Genomic DNA, 25199 nt, shown 5'->3' with positions numbered 1-25199 from the left:
CAAACTTTCAAATTGAGCTCCTGAGTTCTCCTTACTCTTTCTTCAACAAATTTGGAGTGGATTAATTCCTCAATCTCAACAAGAGGAGTATCCTCACCATTACGGACTTCTACCCACTTAGTCTCTAATTTAACTGAGTTTTTCTTGTTGTCGAGTTCAAATTATCTAGCCTGTAGCTTCAAAACAACTTAATTAATAACCCCATGTTATGTACAGTGGCGAAGATCACAATTTTTTGTTGTGGCAATGAAAGCTTGTTGGAGACATCCTATACTTCACCTTTCAACAATTTATTTTTCTAATTTAAGTGAGTTTTTCTTCTTGTCGAGTTCAAATTATCTGGCTTGCAGCTTTGAAATGACTTAATTAATAGCCCCATGTTATATAAGGTGGCGAAGCTTGCAATTTTTTGTTGTGGCAATGGAAATCTTGTCAGAGACATCCTATACTTCACCTTTCAACAATTTATTCTTCATCCCCAACTTGTAGACCTTCTCTAAAAGTTTTGTTAATGTCGTATCAGTAGCTTTCAGCAATAAGAACTCAATATTCAACTTACAAACCCACAGTTCCAATATCTCAATATGCTTTGTATTAGTAGTTTTCCTCTTATATGTATGCAAAGAAGTAAGGATGTGAAACTCTAGAGGATCCATGACAAACAAACCTATTTGATAAGACACAAAGATCCCCAAAGGCAGAGGACACAACCAAACACAAGTAACAACAGAAGGAGTTCCAGGAGCAAAGCCTTGTGAGTAAGAGAATAAAGGAATAAAGGAATGATGAGACTTGGAGTAGTAATCATTGTAACCAGGACACACAATACAAAGCACAGTAAAGCACCAAGCAATGAACACACTAAGCACAACAAGATATCAAGAGACTTGAAATAGGTCGACATCCAACATCAACGGAAGCAGTCTAAAAGTTGATGATGATTATGATGAACAAGCGAGTGAAGGAGGAAGTCAAACAAAAAGGTCAAATAGAAAGGCAGTCCCCCATCGAAGGTTGAAGGCAGATGGAAGGGACATGATGTTGATCGAACTAGAAGCAAGGAAGAGCATCTTGGATGTCATGATTGCTAGCAAAATATCAATCGTTGTCATCTCTAGCAGCTCCAGCAGTGGTTGGGTAGCTCCCATGGTCGAGCAAAGCAGATCTAAATCTAGTCAAATAGCTTCCCGCAATTGTCGACCAGCTCTAGTGTTCGAGCAGTAAACTTGTCATTCTATAAAACAATAAAAGATTTCAATTTTGCGGCATTTGTTCCTCTTCAAGGTGTTGATTTTGACAAAATCAGACTATATGTTGCTGATTTCAAATGTGAACAGCTGCAAAATGTATGTTTCCAGACCAATCAGTCATTGAAAATCAAGAGTTTTTGGATTCAGCTAAAGAGGATAAACATGTCAATTGATCAAGTATCGAATTGGTAAGAGATCAAGCATCAAACAACAGTCACTTCTTGTTTTTAGCTTGCATTGTAATTGGATGGAAAAATACCACATAGTTGTGACTATCATGTTGGAGTTCAAGAAGTTCAAATTGAGAAGCTTATCATTAACTTTCTAGAATTTAGCAGAATAGTTGTTACATCCTGTTAGAGCTTATAATTTTTGTCGCACTCTAACATGTTTCGGTCCCAAGTCTTCCTGTCTTGAAGTTGAACTTGAAGTTGAAGTTTACTTCAACTTCAAGTTCAAGGTCTCGTTGACCTTCCAATGGATAAGTGCACTTTGTTTTCTCGAGTCGACCTTGGTAAACTTGAAGTCGAAGTTGATGTTGAAGCCCGATCACCCAAACTTCAACTTCAATTTTAGTGTCGATTTTGCCCCCTAACGATTTTTGTATGCAGATCAAAGATTGCCGAGCCAAATCAAGGTGCGTACCAGCATAATATTTCCTAAGGCATCTGAAGTCATAAGCGAAGAAATTTAAGGCGATATGTGTTCGGGTCTGGCAAGATTTGATGGAGTATTAGCAATGTCATTTCATGATCACTTGTTATGGGAAAATATGTGCGGATTTGACGGGGTATTTAAAATAGAACACCCGCAGTGCCTTTTCCAATGAATGTCACACAAATGAGTAATGATGGCATTTACTTGCTAAATCTGTCTTGCGATCCTCTATGCAAATCATCCCTTAAATGCATTCATTTTCATCCTTTTTTCCCACTCTTTCCATTTTCTCCATAGAAAATTCAGCATACTGGGTAGGAAGGGCGAATAGCAGGCTTTGTCTCTGTCGAACTGTAAGTACTTTTTTTTCATTCCTTTCTGTATTTCAAATTGTGTTTGCTTTGTTTTGGGATATTTCTAGCCTTATCTTTTTCGATAATCATGACACTTTTCCGCCCAAAATTGCCCAAATTAGAGAAACCACCTTTGCTCAGCTCACTCTCTGAAATTCGCGACACATTTCTGGTAAATAGAAACCTATCTGAAGTAGTAGAGCGAGCCAAGAACACCCCATCAAGTCCTATTTACCAGAGATTAGTGGATAGTGGGTTTATAGAAGCCGCTGCTTTTCCTGCTGCTATCGCATACCCTGAGTGTGTCCTTGAATGTGCAAATCATTTCGATCCTGTTTTTGGGTGTGTTAAGAAAACCTCGGGGGAAGTAGTTGTCAAAATCAACAAAATCAGTGTCAATTCCACCCTCAGGATCCCTCATAAAGAACCCTACGAGCCATGGACGTTCGAAGAAGCTGGGCGCCTGTATGCCGCAAACAAAACCAGCTATGACTTCCATCCTTGGCATCTAGTATTTTTCAAAGACTGGTATCTAGTTTCAAGGCAGGAGAACCTAAATCTGGAGGCCAAGCGTCCTTTACTAACAATTTTCAGCATTCTTGGCAAGTGAGCTGGCTTACTGTTTTAAATTTAAAAAACTGGAAACATTCTAGTATGTTTATCATTCATGATCTCATTGTTTCAATAAAATAACGTCTTTTGCATTTCCATTATGTAGGAAATTGCTTTGTATTTCAGTTTATAAGCTTTTATATGTTGTGCCCCTTCTCTTCTGTCTATGAACTTTTCTCTAAAAAACTAAAATAACACAATAAGACTTCAGAGTTTACTGGAGTTTGAGTTGAGAGCCAGTAGAGCTCATCACAGGCAGTGGCTTGGCTTAGGATGGTCTTATCTTCTCCACAACTCCGTAAGTTACAGGTTGGTCTTTGTATGGCTCAAATCGGACATCATTTGGGCTTACTTTTGTGTACTTACTATTTGTGGTAAGTTGGGTTTGATTGAAATGTACCCTTTCTATTTTTGGAAAGTGCATTTGGTCACATGGAGAAAAATTAGGAGTGACTCCTATTTCAGACAGCGTATTTAAATGAGTATTTTGGGAGTTATAATATTTTTAGTGGCCAAATTATTATTAAACCATTAAATGACTTATTATAAAGTTATAATTATAATTAACTTTATAATATCACTTAAGTTGAGGGTTGAGTCATCATTGGAAGGGGCCATTTATTTCATTAATATAATGCCTAAATCAAGTATTAAATGTTGCCAAAAGAGTTAGTTGGAAAGTTTCAAGAGTTGAGTTCTTTTGGAAAACTTTCGCAATTTCAGAAGTTGAGTTTCTTTTTGGAAACTTTTGTCAACAAAGGCATTATAAATATGAGCTCATTTCATTGGGAAAAGCATGCTTGGATTTTTATTTTATTTTGATGCCTTTGTGGCTTTTCCTGAGGTTCTAAACTTTGTGCATTTGCTGAAGTATAAGGGTTTGTTCTGAGGATTTGTTATCCACTGCTGAAGTATAGTGGAAGATTGTCTGAAATTTGTAGTGCAAATTGCTACTGACGTATAGCAATTTGATTTGTCTTCTCAAACGCATTAACTGTGTAAGAGAAGTTGATGTTTGTGAGTGAATTGATCTAATTCGAAAGGGTTTGGAGATAGAAATTATTAGTTGCAAACCTGAATTTTCCTTTGGAGTTTGATGTTTTCTTCATTGGGCAGCACCGATTACATGCTAACTGCGATCTGCCTTAAGTTGGAGGGAGCATACTGTTGTATGTTGTTCCTCATACAAATATGCTGCAATTTGATACCTACACCAGTCACCTACAGGTTCTTCATTTAATTGCAAATTTCATGAGTTGTAGTTATGTATTTCAGTCATTGCATGCCAAGTGTTTGTAAAAATGTCTATTGGCTGTAGATGCACATTTCACGGGCTGTAGATGCACATTTCACGGGCTGAAATCATATGTATGTATTTGAATGGTCAAAAAAGATTGCATTTGTACTTTAGCTTCTTTGTTTGGACATCTAATAACCATTTGCATGCGTCTAAACTAAATTTGAACCATTACAAACAAGTGGAAGTAATCTAAAGAAAAAAAAAAGTGCGATAGAGATTTCATGCAAAGTGTTTGACAAAATATCAAACCATTAATCTTGTGAAGAAAAATTGATGTTTAATTAAGCTATCACCTGTTGAGGGTTATTACAAATTCAGAGCTCGACTGTTTCAGTACATCTATTTTAGATTCATTACATACTGACTCTGCATAGAGGTGATATATCAGCTGCACGAAGGGATAGATGGATTGAGCTTTTATGCATTCACCTACAAAGCATCGTGAAGCTGCCTATAGTGGCTGCAATGCTGTTATTTATTTCATTGTTGGGATTGGAGTCTTAGTTTTAATCTGGGCATCTTTACAGCCACAAAAAGGATTTTAAGATTTGAATTGTGAATTCATGTCCTGGAAGTATGTCACCAGCCAATTATAGAGCAAGAATTTTGAAATATGGTTGAGTGGGTAAGTAAATTAGCAAGAATATGGAAAAAATAATGTGTAAATGTGAACAGTTCCTCACATCAAATATATTTATACATTATTCTTGATTGCCTTTGTAAAGCTATGGATGATACATACTTTTGAACTGTTTTCATTGCTGAGAAGGAAAGTTAAAATTCATGAAACTAGAGTCACTTAATGCAAATAAGTTACAGAAGTTCAGACCTTTTCACCTGAAATACCCCACCAAAATTCCATGTTGTCTCCCCATGGCGCACTAGAATGACTTCTGTGGTTCGAGATTTCTCCATCATCAATGCCTCTTCATCAGGACAAGTACAATCCATTTTAGTTTCCCTATGCAAAGTCAGCCACAATTATCACTTCAACAAAGAATATAAACTAGAAAACATTTACAAATATGGCAACTAATTTCACAACCACCATTGTCTTTCATACTTACATGCTCAGCTAAAACAAATGCCTTTTGAGCAGTTAAAGAACGAACTTGAATCATTGTGTACTCAAGTAGCAGTCATTCAACCACACACCAATCAAAAAGATAAAAGTCTAATGACGGATTGGATTATTATAATACATGAAAAATTACATTGAGTGAGAAAGACATTTGGACAAGCGAAGAAAAATTTAAAAGGTTTTAAGTTTACAAATCTAATATCAACTTAGTAAGATATGACATGAATTAATCTATTACCCCAGACTGAGATTGTGGCTGTAATAAGGAACACACCTTAGTATTAAATATCAAACCTAGGCAGCTCAAAAAGATAGAGTCTACACAAATTAGAATGATTAAAGAAAATATTTATAAACAATACAAATGCAGAAGCTCAAGGCAGCTATTTCCTGAGAATAAGAAATAATTATTGAATTAAGTTTTAAAGCAGCATTTGAGAGAAAGAGTTTGAGAGAAAGAGTTATGACTCTTCCAAAAGGGTAGAAATATTGATGAGACGTGACCTCTCCCTCATAGTGGAGGGTATAAAAGGAAAAGAATTCATTGATAGTCAACAAGGAAGAAAGGATCATACGAAGGATCGGAAAGATAAGACAATCCGATCTGCAAGAAGGCATTGAATAAAAGCATATGGATCAGAAATAAAACAGCCAAAAAAACATAAGAACAAGCTTTGGATGAGTGTGGATTTGACCCGAAAAGTAACAAGATTTTAACGGGTGCAGGCTTGGTAAGACACTGTTACTAGACAAACATGTGTCACAGAAACAAAGAAAAAAATAGAGGATAACAGGTGGTAAAATAAACAGGAAGGGGCTGAAATTCGCAGGTTGTTGCAAGATAATTGCCACCAAGAAAATAATAACACAAGTGGCGCAGAATGTGAGCATCACCTAGATCCAATGAGTGCTAAGTGTTCCATTTATTCTCACGAGAGATGGATTCATGTTGAATCACTACTCATGAAACATGGGTCAATGAGTTTGACTCAAAAATCACACAGTTAAATCCTGATAGCAATATCACAACTGCAAATAAAGTTTGACACGTGACTTTCAGATGTAGAAATCGCAAGAAAAGAAGCTCAAAAAATGCAGATGTGAGCCACTAAGAACTCTCGAGTTGCATTCACAAAAAGACAAAAAAAATGCAAGCTACAAACAGACGAAACCCTTGATAATCTTGTTCTCATGAACCTGGGCTCTCCCATGAGGAAGTCATACCAAAATCGACTACGCTCTGATACCATGAAATTGTTAAAGATTGAACGAACAGAGAGAATGGAATAAACTTGCATTAACAATGAACTCTTATATAGAGTTTACAGATGCTAATTGTAGCGTAGTCTAAAAATAGACTTAATTGAGATAAACTAAAAAGAAAGCCTTAAAGAAGATTATAACTAGAACTAGATAAATATAGTAAGATATTAAAAATAATAAAAATATTCTAATATGTCTTTGAGTGAGAGTAATACTTAAGTATTTGTCTCTATCTTAGATAATAAAAATGCATGTCTGTAGAGAGGTGGCCTAAGGTGTAAGAGAAGGGTGGTGAACAAGCTCTTATGTAGGTCGTCCGAGAAGGATCATTGTGGCCTAGGACAAAGAGGACACTTACAGAGCCAAGTAACCGCTAACAACATCCACTCGATTCCACAAGATGCAACTATCTATATGGAAACAAGACAAGGTTGGGGAAAGTAGGTACCAGCCACCAAACATGTGGCAATCATACACTCTTAGGCTTGACTAACCCTAGTGATTATATGTATATATGTATGTATCTATGTATGTATATCCAAACCCAAGATCATATTACTAAAATATTTATTTGGAGAAATGTGACCCTGAATCTAATTTGTTGCAGTTGTGATTTTAAGGAAAATTAGGAAGGGGACATCACATAATCAAACAAAACTGACATGTTCAAATATTGATATTACAAAGTTGGTAAGGGGTAGATGACTGTGGAACGAGATTGCCACAACTCCTAAGAGTGCAGAGAGTATGTATTCAACTGTTGTTCTAGTTAACAGTGATGCTTCTCTAGGTGCTGAAACAATAAATAAGAAATGTTGGGTTCATGACATGATGCATATCTTGAAGACTAGTGAATGTCCACCAAATCTAGACAGGGCTAAGCGAAGGTATTTTTGTGCAATCTATTCCTTATGTTTTGCTAAATGATGCATTGTTTACGAAAGATATCAATGGAATGTTGTTAAGATGTATTAATTCTGATCAATGGGAAAGAGCGCTGAAAGAATTTCATTATGGAGACTCGAAGGATCATTTTGCCCCAAAGACCATTGCATGGAAAGCCATGCATGCTCACTATTTTTTTCCAGATTTAGTTAAAGATTCACATACTTGGTCTAGGAGGTGTGTTAAATGTGCCTTAGTTGCTGGAAAAGAAAAACTCTCAGCTATGCTTTTTTGCAGCCAGTCCAAGTTGACCAGCCTTTTATGAAGTTGGGTCTTGACTTCATTGGACCTATTAATACACCATCTAGTGCTGGTCATAGGTGGGTGCTTACAGCAACCGATTACTTCACCAGATGGATAGTGGTTGTTGCCTTGAAAGATTCTAATGAATCTACAGTTTTGAGTTTCTTTGAGGATACCATTACAAGGTTTGGTGTTCCAGATTCTATTATCTCAGATAATGTGCTTGCGTTTGTTGGTTTAAGAGTATCTGATTGGGTTGTTGAGCATGCTATTTACTTGAATACATCTTCAAAGTATTACCCTCAAGGCAATGGTTTGGCTAAGAGTACAAATAAGAACTTGATAAGGATAATTAAGAAGCTGATGGAAGAAAATCAGCGGGATTGGCACTCTCATTTAAAGACTACATTATGGATAGACCACATAACTCTAAAAGGTCAATTTGTAACTTTCCATATATGTTGGTGTACGAGAAAGAGGCAAGATTGCCATTATCAGTTGAGCTCCAAGCTCTAGATATGCTGAATTAATGGAGCTTGAAGAAGCTAGGCGAAAAACTATGGAGACTTTGGAATACCATCAATTTCGACCAAAAGGGCTTTTGACAAGAAAGCTACTCCTATGGAGTTTAGAGAAGGAGATGTTGTGCTAAGGTGGGACATGTTAAAGAGAAGGCCAGGCAAGCATATGAAATTTGACAACTTCTGGAATGGCCCTTTTGTTATCACTCAGTGCAAAGAGCATAACGCATTTCAGTTGTCTACCATGGATGGCAATGTCCTATCTATTCCAGTCAATGGAATACACCTCAAGCGCTTCTTTGATTTTTGATCTTTCTATACAAATTGTTTTCATGCTTTCATAAAGGTGTTGCTGCACCATTGTTTTTGTGTTGCTTTTCCCTAAGTGTTGTAGTCCACAATTTTCCTAGGTTGTCCTAGTGTTTCCAACTTTAAATAAGGACTTTCCATGTTTTTTGAAGAACTAAGGGGGGAGGTCTTTACCTTGGATACATGTAAATACCCTAATCAATAAGGCACACACATACATATGACCCATTAAGCAAGATAATGATAGGAGCTTGCTGTCCCAATGAGGCATACATATAAGCATGACTAGCCGGTTAGGATACTTGCACATATTCAAGGTTGTTATGTTTTGTTATCCATGTTGCTTCTATATTTCACAAAGCCATATGAATGAGTCACCCTTCCTTTTAAAGACAAGTGCTATGTCCACAGCTCATAATGATGAAGGGAAGCCTACTTCACCATCACAAATTGAACTAATGCACATAACACTTGGCTGATAGAAAGAATTACACATTCCCAAATCTAAGTTGACTCCTAGCCCAATGGACTATTAAGGCTACTGGCTTTCATGTCTAGCAAGCAGACACTCATCAAAGATCACCAATTTGTTACCTATTTTCACCTACCATCTCAATCAGGTAGAGCCTTGCTTGCTAAAGACCGATTGATAGTCTAAATGTTCATGCTCAATTTCAATGCTTATGATTGTTCCTTTGATTTATTCATGCATATAAGTTTCACCTTTTATGAAGAAAAGTAAAGGAAAACATAGAGAAAAGCTAATACATATTTAATCTTTTCTGAAAATATAAAACTTTATTCATCAAGGTATTTACTAATGCTTCACACAAGCCGTGACAAAAGAAAATAAATGAAGGCTTAATCTAGGAACATGAATACACATTTGAACACGAAATGAAAGTATGAGGCTCATAGGTGTCAGCCATTGCCTAAATGACTGGCTGTGATATTGGCTGCTTGTATTCTTTGTGATCCCCTTGTTTTGCCATTCCACACTCCTGTACTAGATCCTGAAAGTGAAACAAATAAAGGGTTAGATCCAATGGATCTAAACAATGACTAGTTGACTCGCCATCATACTCCCACACATGCATCCACATTCCTAAATCCCAAAGTCCTATTTTATTTTCTAATTGGTTTTTTTCCCGTGCAGCAATCTGGACTATTATTGACACATGGATGTAATATGTGGCTCCCACAAGGGTTTGAGCCCAGCGTGTCAATAATGGTCTGTTTGGCTATTGGAATTTGTTATTCGAGATCCGTTTGGTTCTACAAAACTAAAATTGGAATTGGAGTTGAAATCGAAATTTGAAACATGAAAAATCCAATTCCACTATGAGATTGATCCAAATTAGCCATTTAAATCACCGGAGATCATAATCTATTGGTGAGAAGATACTTTGGGGAGCACTCTGCTGTAGTAGTCATCCCCCATCCTCAGTTGTCGATTCAATCAGACATTCGATCAAAGCCCCAATTCACCTCTGATCACATGATCTGCGACCAAAAAGCCCAAGCACACATTTTGTAGAGGAATCCGATCAGATCTTCTCATTTTCCAGAAATCTGCCCATTTGAACTAGCGGCTCTTTGCAGCAATTTGATTCCTCTATCAATCCTGATCCGATCTGTCATTGAGAAACTGCGGTGAGCGAACACTTTGGTGATCTAAAACCCTAAACAAAAGCAATCTTCCATGCAGATCTTTATGCATGCTTGCAGCAATACCCCATAGCCTACTCGAGTCTACCATTTCAGAATCAGGCGAGCAGATAGACTTGGACTTTAGCGTATATGTGCACACACCATTGAATCCACTGAGGCTGTGGATGTCGTTGAACACACCATATGCAATATTCAGCTGAGACGGCAAATAGTTGCTGGATAGATTCAGACCTTCGTAAATGAGACCCAAATAATTGGATCCGAAAATTTTATCAAATAGTCAAAAGGAAAATGGGAATTCCAATTCCACCTATTTCAATGGAATATCAAATACTCATTTTGGGTCCAAAATGGGAATACGAATTCCAATTCCCAATTTTGATTTGGCGCACCCAAACTTAAAATTAAAAAAATAAGGAATGTGTTGATTCCTATTCCAATTCAATTCCCGCAAACAAACAGGCCTAATAGGCAAGATCCTGATAATAAGTGAGCAACAATATTAAAGGGACCTATAATTTTGTTACATGAAACCTTTTATTGAACATAGTGCAAATTGTAAAAAGACAGGTCAACTGGCTATTAAAGGGACAACATTGTGTGTTGAAACCTTATAGACTAGTTGAGAGAGCAGGAAATGGCTAGGCAAGACAAGTATCAATGGCTGCAATAAAGGGGATTTGATGTGTGTGGGTGCTTGAGTTTTGAATCTGCGTTAAGTATTGGTATTTGAGGGCATGGCGGTATCATGGGGTCATTATAAAGTGCTATCACAACATGAAAGTCATAACACTGCTTGTATTATTGCATTTTCAATAGTCATCGAAACAGCAGTAAAAGTGCTATAACACTTGAAAATAGATGTATTTCGAAATACAAAGTCCATGATCAGCATGTGTCCATTTTTGTGCCAAGTGTAAAGTCGAATAATTCAGATGCAAATGATAAACAGGGCAGAGCTTAACAACACCGGCTTTGGCAATAAAATGTAAACATCACCTGCAATCAATCTAATTAATGCAAGAGAAGAAATGAATGCAATTCAAAAGAACAAAGTGTAACAGCAGCCTACTCTTTCTTAAATATTAATGAAGGATAGCAGTCCTATAAGCATATGATCCAAAAGGTTAAACAAATACATCATTCAGCATTGTGGAAAGCATGAATCAATGTAAATTGCAGAAACAACACATAGCTGAAAAAACTAGAATATCAAAGTATGTAAACATATTCAATTGACTTTGATCAGTGACAAAACATGGACAAAAACAATAATGTCATGAGGACCTGTTCAGCAGAAACAGAAGTACGACAACATTTTGTTATTATCCTGCAATCATTTATTTCATTGGGACGATGTATCTTAGGACTTCATGCCATATAGTTTGTATGTCATGTTCAACCCTTTCCCAATAATTTGGAGATATTTTAGACATTCCATGTTTTGCATTGGATTTTTGAAATTTTCCAACATCATTAAAATTATAATATTATGGTGTTCGTTTATGTTTTTTTTGAGAATTTCAAGCTAATATTAAACTAGGAATTTGAATGTATGTATCTATGTGCTTCGTAGAGTATATGTGCGTACCTCATCTAGCAATATTAAGTTGATTGTAATTCTTGTATGCTCTTGTAAAAATTGACTTGTTGACAAGAGATATGTCTTGCATGATGTGAGTGATTGATGTATAATTATGGCATCTAGAGTTTTTATCCGTTTTCATAAGGGGGAAACATTGGGATTAAATGCATGGTTAATATGTAACTATGATGGGTATGCACAAAGGCCATTGTGTATCGTTGTGTTTGGATAAATCATGTTAAGTGTTTGAGATAGAACTAAGATACTAAAATGGTGATCAAGAAAGGGATGATTATATGTTTTGTGAACTATGTTTGCTGACACTTGTGTATTCCAGACATTGTTTGCTACACAATTCCATTACTACTTTGGGTTTCACTTGGTTAGTCACCCTCAAGCCAGGTTGGGTATCTTTCATGTCAGAAAAGCTTTTGAGGAAGCTTAACAGCTTCATGGAAGGGTAGAAAAGCACTCTTGTGATATTCTCACCCTTCTGTTTTCATTTTGAGTAGGGGTCTAGAGTTCTCGTCGGGAAGGACTTTATGTTCAAAATATTATGATATCCTTTGTAATCGACCTAATGGTCTCTTGGATTGATAATTATGTTGTTCAATCGAGCAATCTTGTTAAAAACTATGTCATTTGTAAAATAAGATCTTGTTGGTCTATCATTTTTGTCATACTAGTATTTCTTTCATTTAAAATTTAATGGAAATTATTTTGGTTTTATTGATATGTGGTTTTGATTCCTTGACTCAATTGAGCAACTTACGTCTTTTGTATGTTGTTGATGTAGGACTTGTTTTGTGGGACTATCAGAAATTTAGGTTCCACTCTAGGTCCTTGAGTTCACTATGCTTAGTCATAACCCTAGGTCACATAAATTGTAGGTCAACTATCCTTAGTCGATTTATGTCTGTATTGGTTCATTGGGTGATGGTTGAGTCTTATAGTTACTCCCAACAAGTTAGGAAAAGGTGTCCCTTGCTTCGATTTATAGAAGCAAAAATACTGGAATTATCCCTCAAGTGTGTGTGAGGTTTCTTAGTTGTTCTTGCTTGCCTTCTAAACTTTAAAAAAATGATAAAAATATTGCTGAATTATTTAGCAACTGTGTACCGCAGATTAGTGTAATAATATTTTCTCAAAATTAAAATTTTGAAATATATTGTGTAAGTAATACGCTTGAAGTTAAAAGCCTAAATTTTGTGAATGTGTATAGCAAGAAGGTAAATTTCTATGATTTCTTTGTGTAATTAACAAAGGACTGACTTTTGCACTAAGGATATGAGTGTGTACCATAAGTTAAGACTTGGTTTGTGATAAATTGTAAATGTAATTAAATTTCTTATCAGGCTGGTAAATGTTTAGCAGTGTGCAGATTTGTATGCACTAATTTCTTCTAACTTGTTGCAAGTTATGATCAGAGTTTATTCTTGAAAGAATCAGTATAGTAGAAACTATGGAATACTGATTTAAATCTGAGAATGTAATTTATCTCCAAGTCTACAAGTGCCGAACTCCAAAAGAGAGAATATTTATTGATTTCGAATATTCACTCTTGGCCATTTGGCATTGGTATAAGTATTGCATATAAGAGACATGTCATGAAAGGACATGTCTCCACAATATGGGGCCATGTTCGTTCATGGCGTGGCTCTTCATTTAAACAAAGAAACTTAATCATAACCCAGATTGAGTTAATTAATTGTAATATCCTACCCAGATATTCTCTCCATTTTTTCCTCAAATAAATTTCAGAATCATTAACAACAATTTACACAATAATAACCAGCAAATAACCCGAAAATAATCAGCAACATTAACCAATAAGTAACCCGCAAATACTCTAGAATTCGTTATTGCATTGTAAACTAGCAATACAATAACAATTCAATGATATAAACGGTGATAATAGTCAGATTGGATAATCAGAAATGAACCTGAAATGCAACTGTGAACTCTGTCTCGACTTCACCATAGAAGATGAATCGGGGCTACATCCAATCCACCCAAGAAGAACCCGAGGGTTTGCATTGTCGGATCTAGAATAGAAGTTGAAGCTTCCTTCATTTCTCCAAGAGAAATCTCAAACCAAAACAATATCCAAGCACACTGAAAATAAATTCATCCTCCTATCCTTTCATCTTTTTCTTTCTTCTCTCCTAAATTTAACCCACTTTATAATATTAATTTGACCCATTTAATAAATTAACATTAAGCTCCCTTAAGCCAAAATCAATATTTTATGAATTTGACTTCAGAATTCCTAATGTCCCAAAAAGGGGACATTACAAGTTCTCCCTCCTCGAGATTGCTTGCCCTCAAGCAATCATGAGTCCACAAACTAATATCGGCGTCCCATATCAATATCAAGGAAACTGCTCCACCAAGCCATTGCACCACTCTACTACAAATACCATGTCTCAAATTGTGAAGTTGCTCACCAATTCTCCACAACAATGCACTGGTCATACTAATATTAAGATCCTGGTTAACTCCATGTGAATAATTTATCGAATCCACCTACAATGTACATCTGGCTAATCCTCCTAAAGTACCACAAACAAACAAGCCATCCACCTTCCCAATTGTCCAGAATATCCTGTCGCTTCATTCTAGAAAATTGTGGAATGTCCAAAATATCCAACTGCCGCAACAGTGCTCCTCTCGCATATATGCTAAAACTGTAACTGTATTGACGAAGCAAGCTAGATATTGTTTCCTCCTTCATGAAGGGGAGTGTAAAAACTCAAGTGCTATCATCATGCTTAACATCTATGACAGTAGAATAACTATAGGTACTAGATAAATGAGAAATAAATAATAAATGAATACCATCAGCACTGTCCTCTCTCCATATATGCTCCTTGGCCATGCTATTAGCCAAATCAGCACCATGCCCCTTTGTCAAATGTAATAAATCAGTCACCTCTTGGCTGTAATCAGTATCAATTTGTGACTATTGATCAATATCAAAAGGTGCGCCATCATCAAACTCAAATAGTGGATTCTCCAATATCCAATCAGCAGCCATCTCAAAAAGTTCATTACTATGCTTCATCCAATCAACATTATGCTGTCTAAAATTGTTACCACCATTAGAATAAATACCCTCTTGCTAACCCTCTGTTGTTACTACACAAATAGCTGATTCAAAGGATGTTTCATCAACCAACATACCTAATGTCATGATGCATGGAGACTCCATTGAACTTTTAGGTAGCTGATCCATGGTTGTGTCTTTTTCAGCCTTGAGAATATTATCAGCTTCGTCCCTCTTAGGCTGCCCAAATGACTGAATTTTGTCTTCCTTCTCACAAGACTTTATAAGCTGAAACAAATAATCCTACCTTCCTTCTACAATCTTGTCCCTAGCTAAGAATCATTTCAATTTCTATTCACATTGTTTGATAATATGGTTAACCGAACTACAAGAATCAAAAGAAGTGACTTGTGTTTGTTTCAAATCAGCCAATACGGTAAATAATAAGTTTTGTCAGTCATCATGACTCTCTTCAATGATCAGGATCATAATTGACTGCATGAAAGATACAATATGTCATGTCCCCTTTCTAGAGTGGACATCAAAGACAATAGAGTTAGCCTATCAGGAAATCTCGTAGGCTGGCAGTGGTGTTTAGAGACTCGGTCAGGGTATACAGTGTTCGGATCTGGAGTTTTAGATAGTAGGGGGGCAGTTGAGAGTAGTTCCTTAATTGTAGGAGTTCCCTACATTTTAGGAGGTGGAGATGGGTTATAGTCTTGAGTCTCTACAAGATCATTCTATGGTTTCAGTTTTGGGAGATTCGGAGACGTTCCTATTTTTTAGGAGTATCCCTAATTTTGAGGGATGAGACTATCAGTTATTTCATATTATCGGCGTCAGTCACAGGAGGTGACGAGTTCAGTTTCACCTTGTAGAGGTGTTTTGGCTATCAGTTCAGTATTTGGGAAATATTTTAATATATTTAAATATTCTCCTAAGTTAGCATTTTAATAATTTAAATAAGGTTAAGTTATAGCCATTTTGGAGTAATAAGGGATTTTTTGGCCACATCTGGGTGAACATCCCTTGGTGTAATAGCTCATTGGAAAGGTCTTGAACTTTTCTAAATATTTCTCTTTTGACTCAGAGAATTTCAGTGAACGGATTTCTTTCTATTGGGAAAAAGGTCATTTTCTGGATACTTGACCACTTTAAAAATGAGAAATATATTTTTTGTAACCCAACGCCACATGGGGACACTTTTAGGGTTCGAGCTAAGTTTGGTGGGTTATAAGGAGGTAAAGACAAAGTTCGAAGGTATTACTGACATATTATATCTTGGATTTGTGTTTTGGGCTCTGATTGAGCTTTCTGCATTTGGGACGCCAAACCCACTTGCTTTGCCTGTTTGGGACGTAGCCGCCAAAATAGTGGTCTGGATTCTTGCAGTCAGAAGCATCTTGGAGATTGTGCATTGTTTCTTATGAGGAACGCAGTACTGAGTCAAAGTTTTAGCTGGGGTTTGGGTATTTTACCCACATGTGGGCACTTTGTAGCTATACGGCCGCACCTGGCAGCCATCTACTTTTCCACGTACAGCATTTGAGAGCTGGATTCTGGTCGTAGCTTCCTTCTGAGCTCATATTTCACCTTCACGCCTTCAAGTTGGCTTTATTCTTGGTTGTAATCATCTGGATATTATTGTAAATCTTCATCTACTTACATATTAGGCGTATATTCAAAAAAATCTGCTTGAAGCGACTTTGCTTTAAATGTATTTGGAATACATTTTTAGAATTGGTTCATGTTATTGTACTTCTGTTATTACTTATTGAAAAATCATCAAAAATATAAAACAATCAAACCCTTCTGCAACTTCTGTCTAGCTCTGCAAGAAAATTTTAATAAACAGGGAAAACAAATTTAAAAATATAAAATTACAAGAAATCAGTGGAAGAGATCCATCAAGGATCTTTCAGTGGTATCAGAGCCTAGAACCTGCCAGCCTGTTGGAAAAGAAATCAGTTCAGTTACAGGCCAATACCATGGCTAAAAATAAAAATAGGTGCTCTAAGGTTTCATCTTCGTTAACAAGCACAAGTAAGATGCCTCTTACCAAGACATTCAATGTTGCAGTTATGAGCAGCTACCATCAGTATTGTTCTCTTCCTAAGGAGATACACAACCTCCTTTCCTTTACAGAATTTATGGGTGTACCTGAAGCAAACGATAACTCGATATCTACAAGCTCCTTTAAGTAGCAAAAGGAGAACGAAATATTAAATGGTAATAAAGAAGCCATTGGTCACAAATTAGAAAAGATTACATTCAGGGGGCAAACCATTAGAGATGTTGGAAATGTGACACCAAGGTGTGAGGCCTATTTTGAAATTTGCAACAGCAGTCAAATCATGAGGCAACATTTATTTCAAATGGTAGTAATGATGAAATTGATGGTATTCAACTTAAGAATGGTATGACAAGTTTAGTATGCAAGTAGTCTGATTTTGAATCTCATAGAAGCCAAGTTTAAGACTTTTTTGAGTCACTTCTATCTAAGCATGTGAAGAATCAAGATGGGGTGTTGTTTGATGATTGGAATGGAAGCATGGAGGAGGCTCTCACAAATCTGACTTGGGGCAGCGATAGCTTACACCCCCCTTCTTGTAATATGGTAACTCTTTCACTTGGGAATAGTCATGAAGGCCCGTATGCAAGTGGCGGCCATGAGGCTTTCTATGATAATACACTTAAAGGGGTCAAAAATATAACTAGAACACATCATAATAATTCTGAAGTTCATAACAGCAGTGACACAACTTCGTTACCTCAAGATGTGGCATCCTTTGGTCAAGAAGAGAACAATGATTTGTATTCTATATTTGAGGGTACACATGGTGCAAGCATGGGACGTGATGATGGGAATGGTACAAGTCACCATAAGCCTGATTTTGTGTACTTTGGGGTAGATGATATAAAACATTGTCAAAGGTTGAATAAATATTGGTTAAATAGAGTTGTGCAAGCAAAGATACTTGCTGCCCAAGCAAGACATCTCCAAAGAGTCAAAGAATGCCATAATCAGATAGATGATGCAAGGAAACAAAGGCAATCATCCATTAGAACTTTATTTCTTCCAACGGAAGAAGAGGCCAGCATTGATTTGGATGGAACAACAAGTAATACAGAGGGTCAGGGTTATTTTGGTGAGTTTGCACAAGAGAATAATCCGGACATAGGTATTTCAGAGGCATTGGGTGATGAGACTTCATGCCATGATGAGTCTAATTTCTTAGACCATACCCTAGAAATCAGAGTAGTGTGTACTCATAGTGACACTGAATCCCAAGATCGTGATTCGGTTGTATGTGCAGACACATAAAGAGCTGATGAGAGTGAGCATAGTGTGGTGACAGCAGTTTCATCATCGACAGAGGAGGTGGTTTCAGAGGTACAAAGTTGTAGTACTACAAAGGAGGATACATGCATTAGTGAATGCATACTGAATACTCCTTACAATGATGTACATAACTTCGACACAGTTTTCTACCATAGAGCAAATTCAAAGGTAGTACACATGCCTGAGAACTATCATTTTTAGACTCCTCATCACTTGATTAGACAACTCAAGGTTGATGACAAGAGGGTAGACATAGTGGTTGAGCACTTTGATGTCACTCGACAAATGTTATCTACACTCAGTTGGAGTGCTCTTATGACTGGTGAGCAGGATAGTGGAGGATTTTCCATGGCAGATTTCCATGCTCTTCATAAGGCTATGGGGTTATTGAAGCAGGACTTATACTATTCATGTTGCGATAATGCACTCCCATCTTCCGAGGAGTTATTGACTGTAGGCACCTGACTTAGCAGTTTGGGAGGATTGGTTGGTGGGACCAGCAAACAGTCCAGCATTATGTCAAGCAGTTTCCAACATGGGCTATCACATCTATATCATAGAGACTTCATCCTGGATCATGGTTACAGGATGATGTGGGTATTAGCAGACATGATGCTTTGGATGATTATTACTTTCGTGGTGGTATCACAGTGGTTGCGGAGAGATATGGCATGACAGAGGTTTCCAGTTATCCCTATTTATACCTGATGGATGGGTGCTGGTTCAAATGGTGTTGGAATCCAGGTGTTGTTTTGTTTGACGCCTTGTCTCACAGGGATTCCAGTATGTTACCACCTTGGTCGTGGGAACACTCTCATCCAATGTGGGATCCTGGTATTATCCTATGCTGTGCATTTGATTGGGCGATCCTTGATGTGTTGCTTCATTTCACACACCCAAGAGTGTATATCAGAGTGGCGCAACAGGGGTTTGTTCATTGCTTGTGGGCAAGCAATCTCTGGGAAGAGAGGATTGTCATGTCCCCTTTCTAGAGTGGACATCAGAGACGATAGAGTTAGCCAATCAGGGAGTCTCGTAGGCTAGCAATGGTGTTTAGAGACTCAGTCAGGGTATACAGTGTTCGGATTTGGAGTTTCAGACGGTAGGAGGGCAGTTGAGAGCACTTTCTTAATTGTAGGAGTTCCCTACATTTTAGGAGGTTGAGATGAGTTATAGTCTTGAGTCTCTACAAGATCATTCTATGGTTTCAGTTTTGGAAGATTCGGAGACGTTCCTATTTTTAGGAGTATCCCTAATTTTGAGGGATGAGACTGTCAATTATTTCAGATTATCCGGCATTAGTCACAGGAGGTGACAAGTTCAATTTCACCTTGTAGAGGTGTTTTGGCTATCAGTTCGCTATTTGGAAAATATTTTAATATATTTAAATATTCTCCTAAGTTAGCAATTTAATAATTTAAATAAGACTAAGTTATAGCCATTTTGGAGTAATAAGGGGTTTTTTGGCCTCATCTGGGTGAATATCCCTTGGTATAATAGCTCGTTGGAAAGGTCTTGAACTTTTTTAAATATTTCTCTTTTGACTCAGAGCATTTCAATAAATGGATTTCTTTCTATTGGGAAAAACGTCATTTTTTGGATACTTGACCACTTTAAAAATGAGAAATATATTATTTTATAACCCAATGCCACATGGGGACACTTTTAGGGTTCGAACTAAGTTTGGTGGGTTATAAGGAGGTAAAGACAAAGTTTGAAAGCATTATTGACATATTACATCTTGGATTTGTGTTTTGGGCTCTGATTGAGCTTTCAGCATTTGGGACGCCAAACCCACTTGCTTTGCCTGTTTGGGACGTAGCCCCCAAAACAGTGGTTTGGACTCTTGCAGTCAGAAGCATCTTGGAGATTGTGCATTGTTTCTTCTGAAGAATGCAGTACTGAGTCAGAGTTTTAGCTGGGGTTTGGGTATTTTACCTACATGTGGGCACTTTGTAGCTGTATGGCCACGCCTGGCAGCCATCTACTTTTTCACGTACAGCATTTGAGAGCTGGATTCTGGCCGTAGCTTCCTTCTGGGCTCATATTTCACCTTCACGCCTTCAGGTTGGCTTTATTCTTGGTTGTAATCATCTGGATATTATTGTAAATCTTCATCTGCTTACATATTAGGCGTATATTCAAAAAAATCTGCTTGAAGCGACTTTGCTTTAAATGTATTTGGAATACATTTTCAGAATTGGTTCATGTTATTGTACTTTTGTTATTACTTATTGAAAAATCATCAAAAATATAAAACAATCAAACCCTTCTGCAACTTTTGTCTAGCTCTGCAAGAAAATTTTAATAAACTGGGAAAACAAATTTAAAAATATAAAATTACAGTAGATCAACGAAAGAGATCCATCAGGGATCTTTCACAACATTTTGTGTATGCTCCACTTTTATGGCAATAAGAAACTGATGAAACGTATTAAGAATTGGACCTTCACAAGCAAGATCTATCATAATCACCCAAGCTCTAAGTTCTGCAACTGTTTCCAAAATTTCGACTGTCTTACCAAAGGATGGACTATGGATCTATTAAATCCTTAAAAATATTCCACAATTCTTCGGAATACCACCTTCATTATTTCATTGCTATAAGGATCATGTGGCATTGTTATCCTCATAACCTGAACAATACATTGAGTAACTAGAAATCTTACCTCTTTATCATGATGTCTCAACAATACCGGCTTAACCAAAGGAATCACAGCAAGAAGGATATTCATTTACTTACTCTTTGAACCTAGCTATTCTATTGCAGATAAACGATTTTCTATTGCTTCCAAATTTTGAAATAATTCATTCCTTGATTGAGGCAAACATGCAAGTTTCCTTTCTATATTATAGAGCTTTTCTTCGAGAATTTGTTCATTGTCCTTGGCAATAAATTTTCGTAGTTGCCTCAACATGTTTGTGAAACTCCGATGCACACTTAAACCAACTAATGCCTCTAAAAATGATCACCCCTGTTCTCCCCCCAAAGTTTAACAGTTATCCTCTTCTAATTTTGTCAAACAATTAGCATGTAAGTTCTGCTCTAGTTTTTTGAATTCTTTATCCATGACACAATATAAATTTTCAGTACTTTGCCTTTCTGTCAAATATTTCGTTTAAATTACATGGCCACGGTTCTGAAACAAAATTTCAAAGGTAGCTGAAATTACTCACAGATGCATTCTGACATCAACTGAACTGCCTCAGACATTCAGATATCTAAATCATTCAGAATGTTGTGTTATCAATTCACACACATATGTGCAATGATATATTATCTGTTGATAAGAACGGGGTTACAATATGAATACAACTGGAGGCTGTTGAACGTTTGTATACCCAAACTATATAGCTCTGAAAGTCTTCAGCTTTGCTATAAGACTGGTATCTATGCACTTCAGTTCTAATAAAGCTCAAGCTTGTTGACCCGCAGTATAAAGCTGTTAGCCAAGACTCAAGAGTAAGCACTAAAGATTATACTCAGCTGCTTCCAAACCTGCTAGCATATTATCTGAATATTGAAAATAGTTAATAGTTGAGGCAGGGCTGATTATTATTGTGGAGACATTAACTATGATTACATGCTGAAGTCTGTGCATGTTATCACCCACTAATTTTGACCTGGAAATTTAATAGAAATTGCTAATCCATGACATTGGCATAACAACTGGTGCTTAGCTGCAAATACCTATATGAACCAGTTATCAAAGTTAAGCTCTAGCTTTGACAAATACTAGGCTGTTATCTGCAACAGAATTTCTAATAGCATATAACTGTGCATTATCAAATATGGAGCTACGTTGTAGATTGTTTCAGACATAAGTCACACCTCCCTGATCATACACAACAAGAGTCGAGACAATTTGAGCAACCTGGAAGATATACTGCTCTCCTTCGATGCTATAGGAACTGTGTAAAAGGCCAGAGGCAAATAATGGATGATTTAATGGTTTGACAGATATTAGAAGCACTTTCCACTATTTATTCCCATTTCAAGCATGTTGACAATACTACTAGAATGAGGGCCTTGTCTCAAGAAGTTACCAATAAATCATAGTGTCTCTGATTTACACATAGGGAAATACATATGAGTTATTAAATAGACAAATGCTTTAGTTTGCAAACGCAGTATACTCGAACCCTTAGATATTCAATTCAATATTCGAGAAGTATCAAAATCTTCAAGTTATTTTACTTTGCGGTCAATAGATGCCATCCTTAATATTTTCCTCAAGTTACTCAATATTGTTGCCAAACATTATTGGTCACTGATAACTAAGCCACTTGGGCAATCAGCTCTAGCAATATTAAAACGCGCAAGCTCAAAATCCTCCTGAAATCTGCTATGTTGTGACCCAGCCACAATGAAGGGTAGTTTGTTTTTTTCAGAAGGCAGAAAGTTCTTTTCCCTAGCTGCAAATCACTTCGGTGCCAACGATTGAAAGAACGGTTACAGTCCTCGCTTCAAGGAGCAAATACTTGGAATCCAGAAATAAGTAACATCATAATATTGCCTTGCCTCCAACGCTAGATGTTGAATGAATTTACAATATGTTTTCTATGAGCAACAAAACGACACAGATCTAATGATCTTCAGACATTTCTTGACACTGTCAATATTGTAAATGAGTTAGGATCTCTGACAGAGAATATTACAATGTATTTGAATCACTAATAAGTCAGATCTAAAACATGTATGATTCAGTTCAGACTGAATATATAATAATAGATCTATATATATCAGACTGAATATGTATATATAACTATATTATATTTGATACGTATTCTGAATGAGAGAGACCAAGTTTGAATCGCTGCTGAAGATCAGTATATTGCCACTGCAATTGATATGCTATCCCAGGCAGCGATCACAGTATTTATATGAAGAAGGGAGGTCATGTCCCTATGTGGACATGATTTCAATCAGTATTACAAATATAAGATAGTGGTCGGTCCATTAAGAGACACGATAAGTAATATCAACAGCATTTACATATTATTATTATAATATATATATAAATAAGTATATATAAATTTCTGAAGATGACTTCAAAATATATGACAGTAATTTTATATATATATAAGAGCCATAAGATCAAAAATGTGTACTTCAACTGAAGCTACACCTTAACACTTCCTCTTAGCAAGGGAGAAGTAGGACACCAAAGTTTCTCATGTTCCTTCTCTTAGAGGATTCTTATACTATATACTTTTTATAGATGATTTCTCTAGGCAAACAAAGATTTACTTCTTAAAATATAAAGAATCAGACGAAATCTTTAAGAGATTTAAATAATTCAAATCCTTAACTGAAAACCTATCAAGACACAAAATTAAAACTCTTAGGTCTGATAAGGGAGGGGAATATACTTCAAATTTGTTTAAAGATTTTTGTAAAGAAGCAAGAATTAAGAGGGAGTGTATTGTTCCTTATAATCCACCGCAAAATGGGGTAGCAGAAAGAAAGAATAGGACAATTGTAGAAGCGGCAAGAGCTATGCTACTTGATCAAAACTTAGGATCTTATCTTTGGGCAGAAGCCTCATGTATTGTTGTCTATATTCAAAACAGAAATCCTCACTCCCACCTTAGAGATAAAACTCCTAAAGAAGTCTTTTCTAAGGTTAAACCAAATATAAGTCATCTTAGGATATTTGGGTGCCTTGTATACATACATGTTCTAAAAGAAAAGAGAACTAAGTTAGAACCCTGCAGAAGGAAAGGCATTTTTGTCGGGTATAGTGAAACCTCTATAGCATATAGAATTTACATACCTGGTCAGAAGAACATTGAACTTAGTAGAGCTGTTATATTTGAAGAAGAACTTGCATTCAATAGAGCCCTAAGTTCCGAAGACCCCTCACATATACTTAATTCTAAAGAAAATCATGATCCTGAGTTTCAAAGGGAGAACATTAAAGAAATCGAAGGTGAGATTCAAAACCTTAATCTTGAGAAAACTCAAAATCCTAAGAAAAGACCACTTTGGGCTATTAAGACTGTAGAGGAAGCACAAGACTTCGCTACACCATCTTGAACCTTCAGAGAGAGCAAAAGACCCAAAAGATTTGCTAGCTATGCAACAAACATGAGTGACTTATCTAAATCAAAACCAACAAATGTTTCAGATGCTATCAAACATACAGCTTGGAAGGATGCCATGACAGAAGAATACCAATCCATTATTAAGAATGATGTTTGGGAAATTGTTCTAAGGCCTGAGGGAAAATTTGTTGTTTCCTCTAAGTGGATATTTAAGATCAAGCATGTTGCTAACGATAGCATTGAAAAATATAAGTGCTGATTCGTAGCCAAAGGATTCTCTCAGAAGGAGGGAATTGATTATAAAGAAACCTTTGCTCCAAATGCCAGAAACACCTTTCTAAGAGCAGTCTTAGCTATTGCAACATTGAAGGGATGGAAAGTACATCAAATGGATGTAAAAACAGCATTTTTGAATGGAAAGATTATAGAAGAGGTATATATGGAACAACCTAAAGGATTTTAAACTCATAATCCTAAAATCTTTGTTTGCAGACTCAAGAAAGCTCTCTATGGACTTAAACAGGCTCCAAGGGCATGGTCTGAAAGAATCAATAAGTATCTCACTAGTTTAGGATTCTCTAAGAATGTAGCTGATCCAAATCTCTATTATAAAAGGGATAAAGATGAGATGATAATTTTGATACTATATGTTGATGATTTTTACTAATAACAGGTGATGACCATCTTATAGATCAATGCAAAAAAGATCTAATCAGAGAATTTGAAGTGAAAGATTTAGGACTTCTTCATTACTTCCTAGGACTGTAAGTATGGCAAAACTCTGACAGTGTCATACTTAATCAAGGAAAGTATACATTAGACATCTTAAAGAGATTTGGAATGTGGAACTACAAACCTATGTTTTCACCAATGGAGGCTAATCTACACAAACTTAAAGACGCAACTGCAGAATCACCCTTTGTAGATTTTACTCTTTATAGACAGATGATTGGATCCCTCATGTACTTGGTG

The 25199-nt window shown here is 36.5% G+C and overlaps 1 protein-coding gene across 5 annotated transcripts in view; it reads right to left on the bottom strand.

The window, feature by feature from the left end:
* LOC149534100 (phosphoglycerate mutase-like protein 4) overlaps positions 1-25199 on the bottom strand; it is a 177117-nt gene that overhangs the window by 134289 nt on the left and 17629 nt on the right. For 2 of the 5 annotated variants that reach the window (XM_089803843.1, XM_089803846.1), the window contains exon 2: positions 5010-5098. In XM_089803843.1, coding sequence (XP_089659969.1) covers positions 5010-5098 — 89 coding nt within the window. Of the gene's footprint in view, positions 1-5001; positions 5134-25199 lie in introns of all 5 variants that reach the window. The other 3 variants (XM_089803844.1, XM_089803848.1, XM_089803847.1) reach the window with 3 other exon arrangements.

The sequence above is a fragment of the Cupressus sempervirens genome, chromosome 10 (assembly GCF_028749045.1).
Source record: "Cupressus sempervirens isolate cs-2001-9-10 chromosome 10, ASM2874904v1, whole genome shotgun sequence".
Taxonomy (NCBI): domain Eukaryota; kingdom Viridiplantae; phylum Streptophyta; class Pinopsida; order Cupressales; family Cupressaceae; genus Cupressus; species Cupressus sempervirens.
The sequence above is the reverse complement of the archived record's forward strand: the minus strand, read 5'-3'. Positions and strand labels throughout refer to the sequence as shown.